Here is a 21,581-nt window from a genome sequence, read left to right as displayed (position 1 = left end):
TGGCGTGCATCACGGCTTGGGTGCTGCGCTCTGCTCTGGATCCATCCTGAAACAGCCCTGGGTAGCGGAGGCAATACTGGGGTCTGGATGCAGTGCTGAGCGGCACGACCGAGCCCTGGTGCATGGCAAAGTCTCACAGGGGATGGCAGATCCAGAGCCAGGGGATCCTGACACGGGGGTGTCGTGGCACAGGCTGCCACTGCGGAAACGCTGCCCGACTCCGAGATGAGCGATTTCAAATGAGCGCTCGGGAAACAAATGGAAGCTCTGATTCATCACTTTTATCTGAGACATTTTCTAGCAGCTTGCTGTATTCTTCCTATTATCAGTACACATCCACAAACCATCTTCCGTAATCAAATTTAGTGCAGCACTCAGTTACTGTAATGCGTTCCACCAGCACTATTTGCTGCATGGACATGGATGAGGAAGCAGGTTCCCATTTATTTCAAATTATATTTGTTATTACCAGTATTAAACTGTGGGATACTGTTGTACAGTTTACAGAATATATTCACTGTGCATTGACCGCTTTTAGCCCACGGTGATTTTCTAGTCAAAACGAAAAGGAATTTTACGATCCGATTGTAATCCTGATGAATTTATCTAGCACGCCCTGCTTGGGAGAAAGGGGAAAACCAACCAGAATGTTGTTCCTAACCTGAAGTTATTTGTGGTGGCGAAAAATCGCCCAACCCACACGCATCTTTTTGCTAATAAATGAATAAATAAGTAGAGTTAGAATCAGCTGGATGAATTAGCCGTGGAGCATCGATAATTCCCAGCACAAACCGCCAGCAGCCTGAGGTCCCTGGCGGGATGCTGAGCCTCACGGCCCCATGCTGCGGCATCGCCCGGCCCCGATCGCAGCCTCCAGCACAGCCCCAGTGAGTGGAGAGCTCCCTGGGGGCTCCCACTGCTGCTCTGAGCTCCCATTGGGGCTTTTCCAGGATCAGAGCTTTTGTTAATGATCTTTCCCCTGGGTGGTGGATACAATAAACTCCTTTCCCGGGCTAAGGGACCTTCTTATCTCAGCCTATCTGCCCTAAATTGAAAAGTGCCTGAGCTCCGAATTTGCTTTTGTTGCCATTATCCGTGCTAAGCACCCAGTGAGGTCTTGGAGGTGAGCGCAGAGCCCTTTCTTGCTGTACATCAAATCCCAGCGAGGAGGCTGCTTCGTCAGAGGAGGTGCATCACCAGGCACCAAGGCTCAGGATGAGGAGGAAACTCCTGTGCTGCGGCTGCATGTGAGAAGACGACCAAAAGCTCCACCAGGACTGCTGCTGGGGCAGGCAGGACACCAAGGAAAAAGGCATTTAACCTCTTAAAGCCTGTACTGCTGCCAGCTACCACCCCGTGGCCAGCCTGGCTGCAGGGTGATGGCTCCTGCCAGGATCCCGCTGCTCCATGCTTCCCTTTGAGCACGAAATGACAGGAGGGAGCTGCAGGAGGTTGGGAGCAGCATGTCGGCAGAACCAGGGTCCCACCTGGCCCTTCACCGTGGCAGGGAAGTGGCCAGCAGCACCCCAAAGCACTGGCCACGGTGCTGGCGGCGCGCACGTGGAAGCCCATGCGTCGTGCGAGCCCTGCTCCTCTCCGTTACATAAGCTCTAGCGGCTGGAAGTGTTTGTTCTCTGCCTGGAAAAACATATGGCTACAAATTAGGATTAGGTAACTTGTTTGTACTCTTGATGTGCCTCAGTGAACATCACAAATCGCCGTCCTGCAGCCCCGAGCAGTGGCACCACCGGCGGTACGGGAAGGCAAGGTGCGGAGGCACCGCGCTCGGAGGCTGTGGGGCTTCAGCCTCCCCGGGGCCAGCACCTTCAGAGGGGCTCCCACCAGCTCCCAGCCCACCAGCAGCACCCTCGCTGCTGTCCTGTGTGGTTTCGTATGCAGTCGGAGCGGATCAGCTGCCGTGGCACTGGTGGAAGCACTGCTTTTCCCCCTGCTGCCCTCCCTGCGCGCACCCACAGGGAGCCGCCGCGCTTTGGGGGACAAAAGCTTTCTCCTTCCCTTGGTGTGGGATGATGGCTGAGGATGGGGACGTGAGTCAACAAAGTGACTGGGAAGGGAATGTTAATTCTCTCCAGAAATGATTTTAGATGGTAGGAGAAGCCATCACTCACATGGGCACAGCCATCGCTGTGCCTTCCATCCACCCTGTGCGTGGCCAGGAGGCCCTGAGCCCTGCTGGCAGGGCCGGCGAGGGCAGGGGACCTGGTGGGGACCTGGTGGGGACCTGGGGGAGGCCTTGTGGGGGCCTGGTGGGGACCTGCACGCTCGGCTTCCATCACAGCACCGCTTCCCACACTTCAGCAAACGTAGTGGCATTTGGTTAGGCAAGCAATTACAGCAATCCTGCTCAGGTTTTCCTCTCGCCCCACTCCTTCTTGGTTAAGAAGAGAGAAAAAAATAATAAGAAACAATCTTTATGTGACTCACCGGCAGAAAAACAAGCCTAAAAATTTCAGTGGAATAGCGAAAATCCTGCTTAGGAGGAGAAAAGATAGACAAGTGATTGCTGCTGGTGTCCAAAAAAGAAAAAAGGGAGGTAAAGCGCGGCTCTGTTTGTGGTGGGTGTTATCGTGCAAGATTTTTTTGCTTTTTTTTTTGTAGCAAGTAAACTGAAAATCAGGTGTGTTTATCCCTGTGCCACCTATGTCTGCTCAGCGCCTGGCAAGAGTGCTGATGGCAGTCAGATGGGGACTCAATATGTTCACCCATGCGTAGTTTATGCTTATGGTTTTCAAAAATGTGCTTCCTTTTTCGGGGGCTGTCATATTCATTTTACGATGGAGCATGTAAGGAGCGAAATAATTAAAATTCCATCGTGCTGCGGGAGGCAAAGGTTGTAACAGAGCTTTTGTCGCCGCGGCAGCGCGGTGCTGTCTGCGGGCTGCTGGCCTCCGCAGGAGCGAGGATCTGCTCTTCCTACTGGCTCAGCCAAAAAAAGAAAAGGAAAAGCGTGAATCAGGGGCTGTCAAAGTTTAAGCATGAATTGCGCTCGCGGAGTTGTCTGAGGCCTTCCTTTCGGTATTATTAGAATAAAGCCATCTTTAATTAAACCTTTAAGTGCTTTATAAGGCAGGAGGCTTTATGTGCCGTCTGCTGCTCTTAATGGCTGTTTGATGGCCGGTGCGCCGTGAATTTGGCACCGTGCGCTGCACGCGGCGTGCTCCTAACCGAGCTGGTGTTGGTGCCAGTGGGCACCCCCTGGGGCATGGCCGGGGTCGTGGGGTGGCGTGGGGCTGCGTGGGCATCCAGAGCACCGGCAGCGGTGCTGAGCTGGCGGCTGCCCCCAGCACCCCCTCCCTGCACACTGCTGGGAGCGCAGCGTGGATAAATGATGGCGCGGAGACGGGCGCCTCCCTGCCGGGAAGTGACCCTGCCTTCAAACAGAGGGGACGGGAGAGGGGGCGCTGGATGCGACGAGATAGCGCGTGCGAAAGGCTTCAAAGGAATTAATTAAAGATAAAATGTGTTTAAAAGAAAACCCTGGGCGGCCGGGGGGGAGCTGCTGCTTTGATCCGCCCGCAAAGGCGTCGGGAGCCGCCGCGGGCTCAGCCCTGCAGGGGCAGCGATGGAGGGGCTGGGGTGGGGGGCGTTCGCTGGGTGAGCACCTGCAGGTGGTGTGCCAGTGTCCCCTGGTCCTGGCCCTGCCCCACCGTGTCACTGGCACCCCAGGTGGTGGACTCCTGCCTGGAGAGGTGCCCGCAGGCAGAGGGGGCTGTCTGTGTGACCCCCACATCTCACCGTGCAGAAGAGGAGCCCGAGGCAGCACAGAACGGCTGAATATTTATCAGTTTGGGCTTGGTCTCTTTGGAGTCATCGCTCCCAAAGCTGTCTCACGGCCATGGTAGGGGGCTCTGGCCAGGCTGCACGGGTTGGGCAAGGCAGGGACCTCAGCGCAGCCCCCACCCGTGTCGCCTGGCACTCCCACAAGCTCCATCTGTTTGTCTGTGTGCAGTTAATGAGGTACGGCTGAGCAGGCAAGGGCTGACAGGCCTCAGGACAGAGCTGCAGAGCCAGCACGGGCTGGGATGTGCTGGGGGGGGGCTGCATGCCTTCCCCTCTCCTGGCCTTGCATTTGGGGCCGGGGACTGGCAAGGATGGGCTTCTCCTCCCTTCCCGTCCTGAGGACTGGATGGGAAACCCGTCAATTCCGCAGGATTATCAAGCTTTCAACTGAAATCTCTTCTCTAAACCTAAAATAGCTTCTATTGAGCTGGAAGCAAGGTGCGTTTTGTCGGGCAGCCCGACCACCACGCCTGCAGGAGGACTCGTTGGGGCCGGTGCCCAGCGGCGGGGCCGGGCAGTGCCATGGAAAGAGAAAGATCAGGAAAATCCATCTCTTCCCCTGTTACCGCAGAGGCACGGTCGATGTGTGTCCCACCCAGCAGCGAGTGCAGGGCCACCGTGTCCCCACCAGCCTGGGGTCTGTGTCCCCTTGCTGGCACAGCCGGGGGCCCACGGTGCCACACCGAGGGGCACCGGCGAGGCACAAGAGCCAGGGCTGGTGCTTGTCCTGCGAGGTTTCCTAAGGAGGCTTCTTAAGGCCGGGCATCAGCTGCACAACAGCACGGTTTTCCTTAAGGGTGGAGGACCTGAAAAAAAAAAAAGCTGAGCCTTCTCTGACGAGGGAGCAGGGGCTGCTGTTTTCCCCGGGATTAGCAGATGTTGGGCGTGCTTGTGTGCCTTCCCCCACGTGTGGCTAAATGAGCCAGAAATGCTCCTCTCCTGCTCCCAGAAATATTTATTGCTTAGTGATACTGGCTGTAACACCTGAGCAGATAAGTCCCCGTGCCTTTAGCGTAAGCCTCCAGGATCTTCTTTCTTGGCACGGGCATTTCCGAGCAGCAGCAGGATGTTCTGCTCCTTTCCACGGTCCCACTCAAAATGCCAGGAGGTCTCCAGGAGCTGTAGCTTTTGGTTGCTGAAGAGCCACGCTTTAACTCGGGGATTATTGGTGCTCCCTCGGCGAGGTTTTGGAGCTGATGGGGGTGGCTTCGCAGCCCTGGCCCTGGAGGCTCCCCGGCAGGGCTGGGGGCACAGCGCAGCATCCCCAGGCTCTGCTCTGCTCTGCGAGGGGCTGAGGTGTCAGCAGGAGCCGAGCCAAGGACGTTTCCCAGCACACCGGGTCAGCCCTCTCGTTTATCGGAGATTATTTTTCTTAAAAGCTATTAAGCAGCACCGTGGGTAGAATTATGGCAAAATCGCGCTGATCCCCCTTGGGAAAAGGCTATTTGTGGCTACCATTGCTACGGAACGGTCACGCCACTCTCCCCATTGAATTTTTCTATCCAAAGGCATTTTTACAGGCTGGATGAGACTTCTGGGGATCAGGAGCAGCATGCGTCTTGGGAGCATTAATGCTGCAGCCCTATTACTTCTGTCACTGAGGTGAGAAGGACAAAGCCAGCAGCTCGGCGGGGCTGATCTGGGGCACATCCCCGCGTGGCACGCTGTGGTGTGTGCTTTCAGGGGGCTGGGGGAGCCGTCATGCCTCTAAAACCAAGCCAGTTCTCCCCAGACTCTCCGTGACGGTCACGAGGGCTGGATAGCGGAGCCATAAAGTTTCTCAGAAGTGGAATAAGGGACCAGGCGTTAACCTGGGCTGTTGTGGAGCCCTGGGGACTTGGAGGCAGGACCGCACAGCGGGCAGGGATGCTGCGGGGGGTGCGTGGAGGTGTCCCTGGGCACGTGCTGGGTGGTTTTGCCTGGCCCACTGCTATCCCCAGGGGTCTGGTGCCCAAACCTTGGCCACCCTGGAGCGGGGACCACGTGCCTGCTGCCTCCCTTCTGCCGTGGCGTGGCTGCAGGCTCCGGCTTCTGGCTGGACTCAGCCTGCTAGGACTCAGGCGAGGAACCAGGCCAAGCACCATCGATAGTTTCCAGGCCAACGGCGAGAAATCCTCTGCTCTCTCGGTTATTTAAGGCAGCGGGTTCCAGGCTGCCGGTCAGGCTGGAGGATGCAGCGTGACCGGCTGCCTGATGTGCTTCTGCTCCAAGCTGAATGCGGGCAGAGCAGCAGCAGGGCAATGACACGGGCTTTCTGGCTTCTGCACGGGTTTTGATGCTTTCACGGTAACTCGCTGTGGAAATGACTTAGGAGGTTATTTTGGCTGGGGAATAATTCCCGCAGGCACCGGCTCCGACTGCATTTTCATCGTTTCCCTCTTTTTAAGTTCTTCATCTGCTCTCCTGAGCCGGTTCCTTTTTGCTGCCTGTTTCTGATGGCCTCTCCCTGACCGGAGGTGATGCTCTGATTGATGAATGAGAGGCAGCAGGGCCTGACCTCGTGTGTCTAATTGCGGGCTGCAATCAAGCTCTTCCCTCCCTAGCTCACCTCGTGCCATTCATGCCGTGCCCTGCGCCCACCTCCGGCAGCCCCTCGGTGCCCCCCGCTCCTCCCTTGCTCCCCCCATGCCAGCAGAGCCTGGGGGCTCCTCAGGGCTCCTGCCCCCAGCCAGCATCTCACCAAGAGTCACACACGAGTTGCTGGGGGAGAGCAGGGGCTCAGGGTCGTAATTAGGGTTAGGGTGGGGGAGAAGGAGCAAGCGGCGGAGTTCGGGGAGGCAATCAGCGGGCGTGTGTGCAGGAAGGCACTTAGGTGCTTAATTGCAGCTCTCCTGGCTGAGATGGAGCAGGTAGTCGGAGCAGCTGTTGTTTTTCTGCCGCCAACGGTAACTCAAGATTATACGCTGCAAAACAAAATGAAGCTGTTTCCTCTTTTTTTAATTTCATGCAGCTTAGAGGCCTTGATGAGGGTCTTCAAAGAGCTGCGGCTCGTAGCTGTTTTTATTGGGAAAATGAAAAATATGGTCTCCCTAACCAGTGTTGTTGAAATAAAGGCCTTGGGGGATAGAGGTTCTCTTTGTTTTTAATTAAGAGCTTATATCTCCTGTTCGCTGCCATTGCACACTCCTGCAGTAGCGACACATTAGTCTCAAATGGATTTTCTCATGGATTTAATTCTGTTGATGCAGAGCTGTCCAGGAGCTGTTTCAAAAGGTGGACAGAAAGGCCAAAATTCAGCACTTTCATCTTGGTAGCAAATATATGGTCTTTAACATACAAAAAAAAAAAAAGTGTCCTAGCAACACTTTAGCAGCAAAAAGTGTCCAAGCATTTGCCTGCTTTGAGAAGGTTGGATTTTTTTTTTCCCTTGATTTTGGGAACTCAAAATCCCATTTTCCAGTTTGATGCATGCCTCCTGTCCGTGCGTCTGAACAGGCGAGTCCCTCGGCTGCTGCCTGTGTGGGTGCCGGAGGTGGGTTTCCACAAGTTTGTGTGTCTGGTTCTCCAAAACAAGGAACCTAACACTGAGATGTCTCCTGAAGAGATTTCTCTGGTGCCAGATCTGAGCAGCTGGGGCTGGGGCAGCTCCGTGGGGGGGCAGCCCTAGCTGTGAGTCGGGCAGGGGGCTGCATGGGCAGCGGGCTGGGCTGGGACCTGGAAACACCAGCCTGGTGCTTCGGGGGGGGAGCAGTCCCAGGTGAGAGCAGTGCTCAGCAGGACGGTGTGCGAATGGAAAATCCCAGCCATATTTCAGCATTTCCAAGGGTTCAAAGAGCGCCTTTGAAGAGCTTTCCCTCCTGGCATGCGACACATTAAATTCTGCTGCACTAGCAGAAGCACGGGGGTTTGGACACACTTTCAATTCCATTAAATACTTCTCCTGTAATTACCCTCGAGTTAAATGGTCACTGCGTCAAATTTACTAGTAAAAGCCTTGTAACAGTGAAGTGCTTGCAGTCCCCGTGCCGGGAGGAGGTCTCTGCTCCGTGCAGCTGCAGCTGGCTGCACCCGAGCGGCGGCGCCGTGCCGGGACCCAGCAATAACCTGGCTGCTGCTCCGGGTATCAGCGTGGCATTAAATGACCACCTGCTTCTGTAATGAGGTGGTGGCAGCCCTGTGTGGTTTAAAATGTTTTCAGCCTTACTTTTGCCAGGAAAAGGGGACTTCAGCAGGGCTGAGCTGGGTGCTGGCAGCACCCGCCCAAAGCTCACCTCCGTGCGCTGGGACCCCGCGGTCACCAGATGCTCCGTGAATGTGCCAAAAGTTTACGCTCCCCTAGGAAAAACCTCCTTGTGGGGGGAGCAGCAGTGGGGGAGCAGCAGGTTTGCCTGGCTTTCCTCAGGAAAATTTGTTTTTTTCTCTCATTTTTTATTGGTTGTAAAGGAGGAAGTAACGGAAAAACCCTAAAAAAATGGGAGGATTTTTAGTAAAAAATTAAAAAAATAAATAAAAAATCTGAGCAAATCAGCATGCAAATGTATTTTGTGTTGAAACAAAGTGTGGAAGTGTGATGGTGAAGGGGGAGACAGTTTTCCATTGAGAAGAAGCAGCCTCAGCAGGCTCTGGACGTGGGACACATGTCTTTGCACACACAGGTGCTGGCCCTGGGACATGCCCAGCCCTGGGCAAAGCTCTCCAAGCCCAAAGCCCCTTTTGGGGATGTCCCTGGGCATTTCTAGACGCTCAGAGGAAGGAAGCAGAGCAGTGCATGAGGAGCAAAGGGTGGCACATGCAGCAGCGTCCTCCTTCCCCCGCTGCTGCTGGGGTTTTGCCCGCAGAGATGCGAAGTGACGGGTTTGGCTGAAGGACCCAGGGAGTGAAGGTGCCTGTGTAAAGAAGTCGGGATGATTTTCCTCCAGAAGACAAAGCAGAGCAAGGGGAGAGCGAGGCAGCTCGTGGCTCCTGGCTGTGCAAATCCTCGCTGACGTGGGGAAGGATTCTGCCTTGCTGCTGCTTCCCGTGGGATCAGCAGCAGCAGCCAGAGCCACGCCGCAGGGGGAGCAAATAAATCTGCCCCCGCCCGGCGTTGCTGCTTCCAGCTCGGTCCCACCGCTGCCCCGGCAGCTCGGGGCTTTAGGGGCCCAGTCCTTGAGCTGAGTTATGCACTCAGGGCTGTGCACATCACAGGCTGCCTGCGCCGAAGGCGGAAGGGTAATTTTGCTTTATGAGCTATCGATTTTATTCTCCAGGTCCCTTTCCTCCAGACGGGTCGGGTTCCTACGGCTGTATTTAAAATAATGCTCTGCTCTTCGTAGCCTTCTCTCTCTGTCATCTTGCCGCACTCCCTCAGGTGCTGTCCCTTACGGGATGTTCCCGCATCCCAGAACACCCCATCCGTTAACACCTTATCTTGCAGATTGGATAGTCCTGATCGATTTTGCTTTGTGCAGTTCTATATATTTCCTTGAAGGCCCGGAGGAAAGGATTTGATATATTTGCTAAGTAAGAACAGAGACAAATTAGTCCTTATTCTAGTGGGTATCACTGTAGGGCTTCCCAAGAAATCATCTCAGTTACCTGTCAGGTCCCGTCCCCAGCCTCTAGCTCTGCTGTGGTTAACGCTCTTGGGAAAAACATTTCCCATCCCCTTGAAATCCTCCTAGACTTGGGTGCAGAATTAATATGCAATGCAAAGGAACCATACTAGTACATATGGCAACTTATGTATGTGCCGGAGTCTAAAATTATCCAGCTCTTCTTAAAATCCATGTGTCCTGCTCAGAAGAGATGCCATCCTTCCCAGAGCTCTGCCACCTGCAATCTGTTCTGCCTGCGTGTTTCGGGTTATGTAAGCGGAGCTTTAATTGCATCGTGGGCTCTCCCGCGCCCCTGCCGCCTCTTCCTCGGCTCCCGTCTCTGCGAAGGTCTGCTTTCCGAAGCTGCTTGTTTTCAAAGGAATCGGGCACTGGGCTGGCTTGACTTTATTTTTAGAGCCTTTCCTTTTATCTTTCCCGGCGGTGTCCCACTGGGAGCTGCTCCAAGACCGCTGCGAGCGGTGCGGCTGGCGGTTGTGCCGCCGCTGCCGGGCTCGCCGCTGCTCCTGACCTCGGCACGCGCGGGGCACTGGCACGGCACAGCACAGGGCAGGCTGGCTGCAGGAGGCACGGCTGCTCTGTGCCCCTCAAGACACCTCTCCCGTCTGGGGAGCAGTGGGATGCTCAGCCGGGATGCTCTGGCCGCATGGTGGGTGCGCGCCCTCCGCTCCGCGCGCCCCTCGCTTTTGTTTCGGCAGCTGCTGCTGCCAAGTGTTCTCCAGAGGAACCTTGTCACAGTTTGTTTGAACCAATTGAAGTGTAATTGGGAGTAAATGAAGGAAATGGGTCATTTGCAAAATAGGTGCTTGAGTTGAGGGAGAAAAATAACCCTGACTCATCCCTCCTGCTCCGGCTCCGCCGGGACGCTGGCAGGCAGCCACCCGCTGCGTCCCCGGGGAGGGAGCGCGGTGCAGCTCGCGGGGCAGGGGGCAGAGGAAGACCCCAAAGGATGTGTTTTTCCCAATATTCTGCCTCTCCCTGCGTTTTGATGAGCCACTGCTGGGGGTTCTGCCTGCTCGGGGGAGTGAATCAGCTAGGATTTCTGCTTGTTGCTCAGGCTCCTCTCCCAAACTCCCCCACGTCGCATCCTCTGGCAAAGCAGAGTGAGCACCAGAAGATGCTGCATGCGTCTCCTTCCAGAAACACTTCTGTTTTATTTGGAGGGATTTTGATTGTTTTGTTCTTGCTTTTACTGTTCTTTACACCGGCAGCTCTTAGCTCGTGACTAAAATCCTGGCATCTGGTGTTTCTGCCACTGACAAGACAGAGGCAAGGAGGAGAGCCAACCCCTGAGGAGTGCCAAAGGTGCCCCCAAACCCTGGTGCCACAGCTGTGAGGGAAATGACATGGGCACAAGAAGCCCAGGGCATCGCTGTGCTGGTGAACCCCTCTGTCTGAAGGATGCCCTTCTGTCCCCCTTCAGGCCTGTCTCCCAGTCAGGGGCATGGGTGATTTTGTCCATCGCTTTGATGATTTTGTCCACTTTGTATTGAGCATCATCAGACGACGGCAGCCAGAACAGGTTAAGGTGCAGGAGCCACCACGTTACGTCTGTCTGCAGGACCTGACCTCATTGCCAACTGCAACAACACAACTATCGCAAGGAAAAAGCCATGGATTGATTTATAATGTGCCGATCCACCCTCCTCTGGACTTTTTTCCACTTATAATTTCATTGCTGTGTCAGGGGAGCACGAAGGAGTGCCCAGTGCATTGGAATAACTGCACCTGACCACGGGACCAGTGCATCCCTGGCATCCTGAACCCCTGGGGACAAAGCCCCTCTGTGCTTGCCAAAGGGGAATGACTACGGGGCAGCAGGAGCAGGGTGCCCAGGTGCCTTGCATGAATGTAGCGAGGGGCAGGCTGGGCCTGTGTGGGTTCAGGCCAGCTGGAAGGCAGCTGGGGTGAATCGGGGGCCTTATTTGAAGCCCCGGAGGCTCCTGTGCTGGGTTTGGCCTTTGGCAGCTGGCTTGCAGGCTGGAGGGAGGACTCAGGGCTGCAGCTTGCAGTCCATGTTAGATGCACTAACACGAGTCCTAGGGCAGGAAGACAACGCTTCCCTCCCATCTGGACCCAGAAGCCTCTTCCATGATGGGCTGCAGCAGTGGATAGGTTTCCTGTCAAAGATGAGCCTTGCTCACGAGCAGCATTCAGAGGAAATCTGGGGTTGCCTTGAAGCACTTTGCTTTCAGAGCAAGGAGCTCTGGCTGGGCCATCCCCAGGGCTCCCCGGGGAGGTGAGTGCTCTGCCTGTGCCGTGGGCTGCGGCTTCAGCCGTGCTCCTGGCACTGTGGGAAGCAGGAACCTCGCCGCGAGCCATTGCTGGCACCGGCTGCTTGGTGAATCAGGCTGGCCAAAGGTGACCTTGGCTTTATTGTATTAAACTGTCAAGGCTCATGTCTCTGCGTGTTTGATTTGCTGCAGCTCCCTGAAAAGGTGTCGCTCCTGGCTGGTGTGTCTGTGCTGTGGGCTGGAGGGGGTCCCCTGGCTCCAGGCTTTGGGGAATTGGCAGTTCTGCAGTGCTGTGTGGGCTGAGAAGGCTTTGGGCATCTGCGTGCCCCTGGGGGGTGGCAGCTCTGCCCTGGGAGCCGGGCTGGACTTGAGCGGCTTCTCTGCATTGACAGGTCTTATCAGTAGGGATGTGAAACCACTGGTGTGCGGGTGAGCAGGGGGAAGGCAAGATAACAAATCCGAAGGGAGCCCAAACTGTTCTCTGTGAAAAGGCAGCAGAGCAGCACCCAGATGTGGTGCATACGGCTGCTGGTGCTGGAGATGCAGCACTGAGCTGGCTCCGGAGAGCTGCTGGCCACTGTGCCACCACCTCCCCGCACCCTCCTGGCACGATGTTGGTGGGGCTGGGCACATCAAGGTGGCTCTGTGGGCTCTCCCTGGCTCCACCAGCTTTGCCTGCAGGCAGCTAGCTGGGGTTTGTCATGCTCTTGCATGGGAAGAAGCAATTTCCTTGCCACGCACACCCACACGAGCCAGGAACACTACGTATGTATTGTACGGATACATATCTGTATCTATATATAGACATAAATATATAAAACTGCTCATTTTCCTGTCATGCTAACATTTATTTATTTATTAAAAACATCATCCATCAGGAGCTGCAACATCTGTTTGTGAAAAATAGCACATCCTTGGGCTGCAGCCAGGAAAATCATTTCATTACGAAATTGTGACTGTAAAGCAGCACAAAATCACAAACATACTGTACATTGAGATGCTTTTGTTTCCAAACTGCTCATTAGGAATGATACACGAGCCAAAATTATACCCTGTGTAAGGTGAATTAAGAGAAAATGAGCCCATCCGACCTTCTTAAGTGAGCCGCAGTTAGTACTGTAATTATTATCTCTGGTTAATCCTGCACCCACTGCAAGGCTGCGCGCAAGTTTCCCGTTCCATCCCAGAGGGTATGCGTCTTTACATTTCTTCCGTTCTTCGTGCCTAATTCATGCTGACAAGGAACATACTTGAGAGGATAGAAAAGGAGAAGCCCGGTTTAAAGATTATTTTATGTAATGCAGGAGGGAGAATTGCAGGAGCTGCGCTGCCTGCGGGCTGCTCACCAGCTCCGTGCTGGGGAAGGGCTTTGGGAGGATGAGGGCAGGGGATGTGATGGGGCACCCTGGGGCTCGTGGGAGCATCTCGGAGGTGTGCACACAGTGGGAGCTTTTGTTTTCCTCCTGCTGGAGCTGGGGGGGGGGGGCTGGGCTGGACACATCTCACGAGGCTGTGGGTTCTGCTCGGTGTTACCCTGCAGCCCCTTGAGTTCCCATCTTCACTCTTTCTGATGCTTCTTTTTTTTTTTTTTTTTTTCTTTGCAGGTCTGGCGGTCCATCAGATAATCACTATTACAGTGTCCCTCATCATGGTCATAGCTGCTCTGATAACAACTCTTGTCTTAAAAAACTGGTAAGGCCTCTCGGTGGTGAGCTCGGATGGGGTGGTGCTGCTGGATGGGGTGGTCAGGGGCGAGGGCTGCAACACCAGGAACCTTCCCTGCTGGGAGCACACAGCAGCCAAGATGGGCTGTGAAAGGCGTCTCAGGATAAAGTGGTTTTTACATGGAAACTGCCCCAAGGGTCCCCGGCACCCCCTGCCTGCCCCCTGCGCCCGGGTGGCTTTGGGTGAACACCCCACCTCTTTCTCCAAGTCTGTGGTCTGATATGAGTGGGTGGTGAGGATCAAGGGGCCTGAATTCACACAGGGACATGTGTGTGTCACTGCTCGGTGACTGACTAGTGCCAGATCCCTGCAGTGATGTCATCTGGTGACATCAAAACCCTGCCTTCTATGGCAGCAGGTGGCGAGAGTTGCCCTGCTCCTCAGTGCGCCCGCATGGCTCCGCAGGCTGCGCTTCTGTTCTCCAGCCTCTCCTGTGGCTCCAGGGCTGAAATGCTTCATCCCAGCACCTTGGATGGTGCCAGATCTAAGTGTGTCCATCCCCTGGAGTGTTCGTGTGCTCCTCTAGCTTAATTTGCTCTCATTTATTCCCTTAACATGGCTGTGCGTCTGGTAAAATAGGTTAGCTTTTCGCTTCAGGCACTCGTGACTTTACCTATTTTCCCAGAGAAACTGGCCTACTTTGAGGTCAGTCTTGCTGGGTGTAATAGTGCTGCTGCACCTCTGGGGCCACGAGGAGAGCTGCAGCGTGGTGCTGCTGGCCCAGGCAGCCCTGGGGTCTCTGCCCCTGGGTTTCTCCCACTGCCACCCCCAGCCCCGCTGTGGTGTGCCCCCCCACTGCCCACAGGAGCCCAGTGCTCCCTGTGGGCACCACGGGAAATCAGCCCCTGAGCCTGGAAGTAAGTTAGAAAAACGGGTTGATTAAAAGCCTGTTTTTGCTTACTGGGAGGCAAAACTATTTGAAGTGCTGTGGAGGAAAAAGGGCTGGCACAGGTGCTGCCAGGCAGACCCAAGGAGGTCGTTGTGTGCCCAGGTACCGTGGCTTGGCCGGCCACGGCTCAGCAGGACAGCTCGAGCAGCCGAATGCTGAAGCCAAAAAGGAGAGGGGGAAAATTTTGATTGGTGTGGGTGACGAGCAGAATTTGTTTGCAGTGAGTGAATTGGGCACCTGCTGGGGAATGCATGCAGGCAAGCTCAGCCCGCAGTCAGCTGTGGCACCGGCAGAAAACCAGCACCCCATGAGCTCAGCTCTGGCATTTCCCGGCATGAGCCTGGCTCCCTCTTGCAGGTTGGGCTCCCCGTGTGTGAGAGGCAGAGCAGCGAGGGCTGGGGAGCAGCACGCTGTGAGCTGGCAGGGCTGACCCAGATCAGTCACCGGCACCAAGTGGGACGCCGGCTGCGCCTCCCGCAGGGTGCTGCGTGCCCCCCTTGGGCAGGGCGGGTGGGTGCCGGCTGCGTGCAGGGCGTGCGCTTTGGGTGCTGCTGCTCCTGCTGCAAATGTGCCAGGAACCCCTCGTGTGTGAGCGGTTCCACCCGCTCTCCCCCGGGCTTTTGGCCCCCACTAGCCATTTGGCCACCAGCCGTACCCAGGGTGCTCACCCGGCCCTGCTGGGGAAGAATAGCTCTGGGTGTCAGACACATTTCTGGAGTTATTTATCCCAATAATTAAAGCCTTTTGATGCCTCCCAGATAGAAGGGGTTTAACTTAATTGTTCTCATCTGCTTTTTTTTTTTTTTTTTTTTTTTTCATTTTAAAATAAGGCTTTCATTTCCCGCAGATACAAACGTGTGACTCGCTAAGTAATTCTTCTGGTAGTTAAAAGCTTATATTTAAAATTTAAATTTGCTCGTTAAAAAAAAAAATAAATAAATAAAGCGAAATGACTGCTTGATTGCGGCTGATCTTTCCAAAGCGCCTGCATTGTAATCTAATATCGAATGATGTATAATTAATGGCCGATAACGCGAGTTCTTCTTCCAAGCGTCAGCGCCGTGTTTTGTGTCGTGTTTTCTCTTCCTCTCCTCGCTGCCCCAGCTGCGCGCAGAGCGGGACCACGCGGCGCAACAGCCACCAACGCAAAATCAATCAGCAGGAGGAGAGCTGCCAGAACCTGACCGACTTCACCCCCGCCCGCGTGCCCAGCAGCCTGGACATATTCACAGCCTACAACGAAACGCTGCAGTGCTCCCACGAGTGTGTCAGGACGCCGGTGCCCGTGTACACGGAGGAGGCATTGCACTCACCCGGAGATTACAAAGCGACGTACAATGGAAACAGGTGAGGGGATGCCCGTCGCGTTCCCGTGCACCTCTGGCACTGGGGTCCCCGTGCTCGGGTGGGGAAGGCTGCCCCGCTCCTGCTCAGCTCTCCTGCTGTGCCCCATCCTTGTGGTGTCAGCTGCCCTTACCCTGAGCACCTCTCATCCAGCCCCGACGGCATTTACACCGCACGCTTCTCAGCTCCCTGCCTCCGGCAAGTAAATGTTCCTCAGATCCATCTCGCGGAATTTGTGCTGTCCTCTAAGTGGCACCTAAAGAGCTGCTCGGCTGTGAATGAGCAGTGTGATTAATGAAGGAGCAGGCTGCGAGAACCGAATGAACCATTTGTCTGGCACGAAATAATGATACGTTAACAAGGGGGCATAATGGGAGCCGACAGCGAGGTGCGAGGCCGGCGAGCCGTGGCTCTGCGTGCCCCTCGCTGCAGGAGGGGAGACCGGGGGGACCCTTCCCCGGGGCTGGGCTCGCTCTGCTGCAGCGGTGCCTTTGGCTGCTCCGTGCAGTGCCCCCATCTCTGCTGGCAAAGCTGGAGGGAGCCGTGGGAGGCTTGTGAGGAGGAGATGAGCAACTTGATGAAGTGCTCGGGTCCTGCGTGCGCTGCGGCTGGGCTGCTGCCCACAGCCGGGGTCCAGCTGCATGAGGGACACAAGCCTGGAAGGCAGCAACTTACCAGGCACCCTTCTAACCACCGTCTGCATGCGTATTGTCTCCTCTGATGCTGGAAGGCAGAGAACGTGCCTGATTTTCAAACCATTTCGTTGAACCTGCGTGTGTGTGAATGGATGGTGGGGGGCACGGTGCTCTGCTTCCCCACCCGTCTGCGTGCTGCTGGGGAGGGTTTGTTGCTTGTCTGCCTCAAGGCAATGCTTTCTGTGTGGTTTTATTGGCCTGGGCACGCTCCCTGCAGCCCCATGGAGGTGATGCACAGCCCTGCAAGTGGCACAGGCATCACGGCCACCTGGGGAAATGGGGCTGCCCCCATAGGGACAGCCCTGCCTTGGCCTGGCTGCGCTACAAGGTGCTTGTTCTCAGGGAGAAACATGACTTTGCAGGCCATCCTTTTCTGCTTCTTTCTCTGCTTTGCACCACCCCGGTTTCCAAGGCCAATAAGCCCCCCCGAAAGCATTGCTCCAGAGGTTTGTTCTTGCTCTGAAAAGCTGATTTGTGCAGCAGGCCTCTGCGGCTTGCTCGTGTTATGCACCAGCACGCGCAAGCCCATTTTTCTGCTTGCTGCAGACCCTCGTCTTCTGATCGGCATCTTATTCCTGTGGCCTTTGTGTCTGAGAAATGGTTTGAAATCTCCTGCTGACTGGCCGAAGCCTGTTTTACTTCCCGGGGCAGGGCAGACGCCGTGTGGCTGTTTCCTGGTAGGTACCACTCCAAGCAGCGCCCGCGCGGTGCCTTCGGTAGAAGTCACTCTCAAAAACCACTCCAGCAGATTTTTTTTCTTTTTTTGTTGTTTGCTTTTTGTGTTGTTTTAGTTAGCTTCACCAGAACAACCTCCTTGTTGTTCTGGTGAAGGTGGCACTGCTAACAGCAGTGGCAGGAAAAGCAATTAGGCTTCACCGTGTGCCATGGGATGAGGTTGGGGGCAGCCGTGCCAGCTCGAGCCACGCGCTCGGGTCCATTAAGCGGTCTGTCCCAAGTCCCCGCTGTAATGAACCACAGATTCCGTGGAAATGAAATTTCCAGTCTTCCCTGGCTGGAGCTTATTCGGAATAGCCTGTTTAATGTTACACTCGGCTACTGAACACAGAGAGATAATTAGATTAGAATGAAAGGGAATAAAAAGTTAATGGTCTCTGCTGTGCTCATGGCTGTGTCTGGGCAGGGCACCTGGCTGGGCAGGAGGCAGGGGCAGGGCACGGAGGGAGCCTTCTGGGGGGAGCCCAGAGAGCTTTTCCTCTTCAGTTAGGACAGGCTCTTACTCCCCATCGATCAGTGTTCTATCATTATTTCTCTGGTTTTGTGTGGCCACTGTCTGGAGGAGACAAAGTGCGAAGGTACCTGGCCAGAGAGCTTGTGCTGGTGAGCAAGGATCAGCTGCAGGACACTTTGGGGACAGATTCTGCACTGTCTTCAACAGCACGTGCAGGCACACGCTTAAAAAGCAAACAGCAGTAGCCTACTATGCCTTTACACCCTAAGCTTTGTAGATTGTGAAGTCTGTCCCTTGCTTTACAAAAAAGCAAAACAAAACCCAACCCAATCACACTTAAATGTCAGCAGCAGCTCAGGTGCCTGAAGGAGAGCGACTCGCTCTGAGACGTTGCCCATTGTAGGAAACGGGCAATCCCCACCACTGGTTTTCAAGGTCCTGTGTAATTCTGTGCCAAAGAACGAGTCCTCAATCATTTCAATAGATTTCTTTAAATAGTCTAAAGCCGGCCCATTATTAAATCCTTGAAATTCTCATTGACCTGTTTTCATGGAATCCATGAAACATGTATCGACGTGCTCTGGAAAAATCTATCCAAATTTTACCTGGATCATTAGCTCTGTAATAGTGCTCCAATTACTTATAAAGTTCTGTTTGGTTTCAGTAATAATTAACAAAATGAGATTAGTCCAAAAACCCTTCTCTGTGTGCGCACACCCCTGTGCAGGTGTGCATGCACCAGGACAGCTCCATGTCCCAGCGTGTGCCTGCACCTCCTGCCTGGGACGTGTCGTAGACCAAAATTTCTTTTTTCCCAAGTCCCTGTGCAAGGTAAAACCTGAGAGCAGATGGCGTAGCTGATGGTGGTGAGGAAGCTCGGCGTGTAGGTTGTCCCCTGTCGTGGTCTCGCTGTGCTGACACCAGGCAGGCACTGCCACGGGCAGGGAGAGCTGGGGACACCTTAACAGCTCTCGTTCCTGGAGCAGAGGGTGCTGGAAAAGGTGCTTGGCAGCTCTCAGCTGCTTCAGGCTGCATCTCCTCTGGAGGTGGGAACGTTTTCCTGGCTGGCTTACAAAGCAAGCCAGCAAAGCTGCCTGCAGGTGACTGACAGACGCACCTCAGCAGAGGTGGAAGGCTGCAGGTTGGTCCCAGCTTAGTTTCCCACCCATTCCTTGCCGTGTTTGCAGGGGAAGGAGGGCCACGAGGCAGCCCCTGAGCAGGGCACCGAGCAGTCCATGGGGTTTAGAAGCCACACCAGCCTTGGTGCTGGAAACGTCTTCCCTTGGAAAGGCTCGGAGTACTTTACAAGTATTAATTGATGGCACTTCACAGCTCTTAGCTCTCTAATAAGCAAATTAGTACTACCGAACGTGTAGACTCAGAGCTCGAGGCATGAGACAGATTACGTGGCCAGGGAAAAGGATGGCAGGAGCTGAGAGAACATGTGGAAATTTTAAACATATGAGCACTGGGAGGCTGGTTTGAGTTTAACAGAGACTTTACAGGTGCACACCTCTTGGTCTCTGCAGGGTCAGGCTGCGCAGGGTGGCACCGTGCAACGGGCTCTAGCTTGGAGAGCTGCAGGTAGCACGGGGATTTTGTAAGGAAACCCGGTGACACTCATCTGGTTACATCGCAAGCAGATGTTGATTTTATTTCCTTAGGTCAAGTTCATCCCCTGCCAATATGAGATGTTCTCAGGGCTTACGTGACACCGGAGTGGTCCCTGCCACGGCAGTGGCCCTCTGAAGAGCAGAGTTCCCAGCACAGTGAACAGCTGCTGGAGTTTTCCAGCAGATTTCATCTGCCTGCCATCAACCCCCTCCGGAGCACTCGCTCATAGATGAGTGTCACACCTATGCAGAAGGCAGCACGCCAACTGTTCCTGCAGTTAAAGCAGGGGGCTTTGCCCGTTCCCGGCAGCCTGGCAAACAGATGCAGTGGCGTGGCCCAAGGCTGTTTTCTGAGAACAGTGAAGTGGTCAATTAAAGCATTTGTGCCAGGCAGCTGAGTGAAGAGTTAAGAACGTAGAGGCAGAAGAAGCAGAAACGCCTGTGCCCTCACCAGGCCAGGTGCCCATGGAGATGTGGAGGCAGGAGCAGCCCCCTCTGCACAGCCCGATGCTGTCCCTGCAGCCCTCGGGGCAGCCTGGGGTGGCTCCTGGCACTTGGGATCCAGGGCAAAGGTTTTGCAGACCCAAAGGAAAAAGGTGGCAGAGGCTGCTGAGGAGCTCAGCACCGGCCTTTGCCAGGGGCACAGCTCAAGCCCCCTCCAGCCGTGGGGTCTGGGGACACATATGGGCTTGGGGCTTCGGCCAGGAACCGCAGCAGCGGAGCTGCTTTGGTTGGATTTTGCTCTGGCCTGGGCTTTCTGAAATCAAGTTTGGTATTTCGCATTATTCTTGTCCTTAATCCCACTCTCTTTGACTGAAAAACCCCATGGAATGAGATTATACAAAAATCTGTGAGGTTGATCAAGCGCTGACCTACTTTGCACAAAGAGGCTATTTGGAATACAATATAAATTTTACATCCTGCAATGCATGCATTAAATAGTATTCATCCAGCACTACGTACATGTTCAGCATCAGTATTAGAGAAGTGGTCCTGTGAGATTTTGAAATGTTACCGTTATTATAACATTGATCTGACCCTAGCTTTTTCAGAAAACAGTCCAAATTTACAGTATTGTATGGTAATTCTGAGCTTTGAACATGGCAAGCAGCTGCTGCGATGTCCCCATTCTGCCTAACAACAGCAAATGGTTTGTATTAACATTAACAGATAATGAGTCATCATAAAAAATCCAGGCTTGTCTTCTGAGAAATAACACCATTCCCAGCACAGCCCTGGTACAAGAGATTAAGGATTCTGTAAAATCTGCCTAGCTAATTAGTTCAGTGTTTGCATTGAGAGGGTGTGCGCTGGGCATTTCGCTTAAAAATAGCGTTGAAGAAAAACCCTTGAACAGAAAATATATTGCATTTCTGGATGCCTATCGCCAGCTAGTCAGAGGTCGGAGTGCTGGTGAGGGCCTGTATGTCGGGAGCACGCTATGGGCAGCGCTTCCAGCGTGCACAGGGCTGCACGCAGAGCTCGCACGTAGCCATCGCATCGTGCTCAGCTGTAACGCAGCGCAGCGATATACGTGGAGTCACATACACATAAAGCAAATGGCCACACTAATGATGGGGAGTAATTGTCTTCACATAAAGGTTTAAAGATTACGTAGGGAGAGATCTGTCAGAAGATGGCAAATAAATAGCTTAAGAGGAACTTCAATAGGCTTTCTGGTTTTGATGCTTAACCAATTCTCTATTGATTTCTTTAGGGCATTTAACTTTAGAAAATCTTGTTAGTGCTCATCATCGCCTTCTCATCTGCCAGAGCACTCGATGCTCTTAGCCCGAGTATGAAAAGCTCCAGAATTTGAGAATTATCAGCAATAAATTACGCTTTGGAAAACACACTGGGGAGATAAAAGTGTGCAGTAAGGCACACCTAAGCCTCTTAGTCACTCCCACTGTTCACCAGAAGCTTCCTCTGTACCCCCTGCGTGTAGGAAGCTGCATCCTAATTTGCAGGCTGCCCTTGGAAATGATGAGAGGAGGGCAGTGCCGAGCTGGGGCAGCCCTGGGATGGCAGGAGGAGCAGGCTGGTCCCAAAGGATTGTCAGGAACCGGGGGGAGTTTGGGGGGCCAGGGACTGTCACCTGCCAGGGGACACCTGGGCTCTCGCGTGAGGGTGGATGCTGCCGGGTGGGGGTCTTGTGCTTAATAGAAGTGGTTTGGGTACGGGTAAAAATGGGTAAAAAAGTGTAAAAGAATTGATGCTAGTTGGGATGCGTTTCCCTGTTCTGACTCACTCTTTATTTTTCTTTTCATCCTTAACAGGATTCCATTGGTGAACCTGTAAAAAAAAAAATTAAAAAATAATGGGTTACCTGTACCTACCATTTCTGTTTACCAGTAGAAGACTCAAAGAGCAGCGTTCTATGGGCCAAATATATTTTTATAAAAATGAACATGCCTATAGGTAACTGCATTTTTCAAAGAGCGCATTTTTTTGGAGAAGAGTAAAAAATGTGCGAGCGAAGAATCCCGTGAAGGAAGAGGAAACCGAGAAAAACTGAAAGGAGCAGGACTGAGCATCTGGAGCTTGGGATATGGAC

The 21,581-nt window shown here is 54.1% G+C and overlaps 1 protein-coding gene across 1 annotated transcript in view; it reads left to right on the top strand.

Annotated features, from left to right (window-relative positions):
• Positions 1–16,841, top strand: part of AJAP1 (adherens junctions associated protein 1) — a gene marked incomplete at both ends in the record, with an annotated part of 36,665 nt that extends 19,824 nt beyond the window's left edge. The window contains 3 exons of the mRNA XM_084300252.1: positions 13,174–13,261; positions 15,288–15,530; positions 16,769–16,841. Of these exons, the coding sequence (XP_084156378.1) occupies positions 13,174–13,261; positions 15,288–15,530; positions 16,769–16,841 (404 nt within the window). The remainder of the gene's footprint in view (positions 1–13,173; positions 13,262–15,287; positions 15,531–16,768) is intronic.
• Between the last annotated feature and the right edge of the window lie 4,740 nt (positions 16,842–21,581).

The sequence above is a fragment of the Netta rufina genome (genome assembly GCF_964035555.1).
Source record: "Netta rufina genome assembly, chromosome: 22".
NCBI classification, from domain to species: Eukaryota; Metazoa; Chordata; class Aves; order Anseriformes; family Anatidae; genus Netta; species Netta rufina.
The sequence above is the reverse complement of the archived record's forward strand: the minus strand, read 5'-3'. Positions and strand labels throughout refer to the sequence as shown.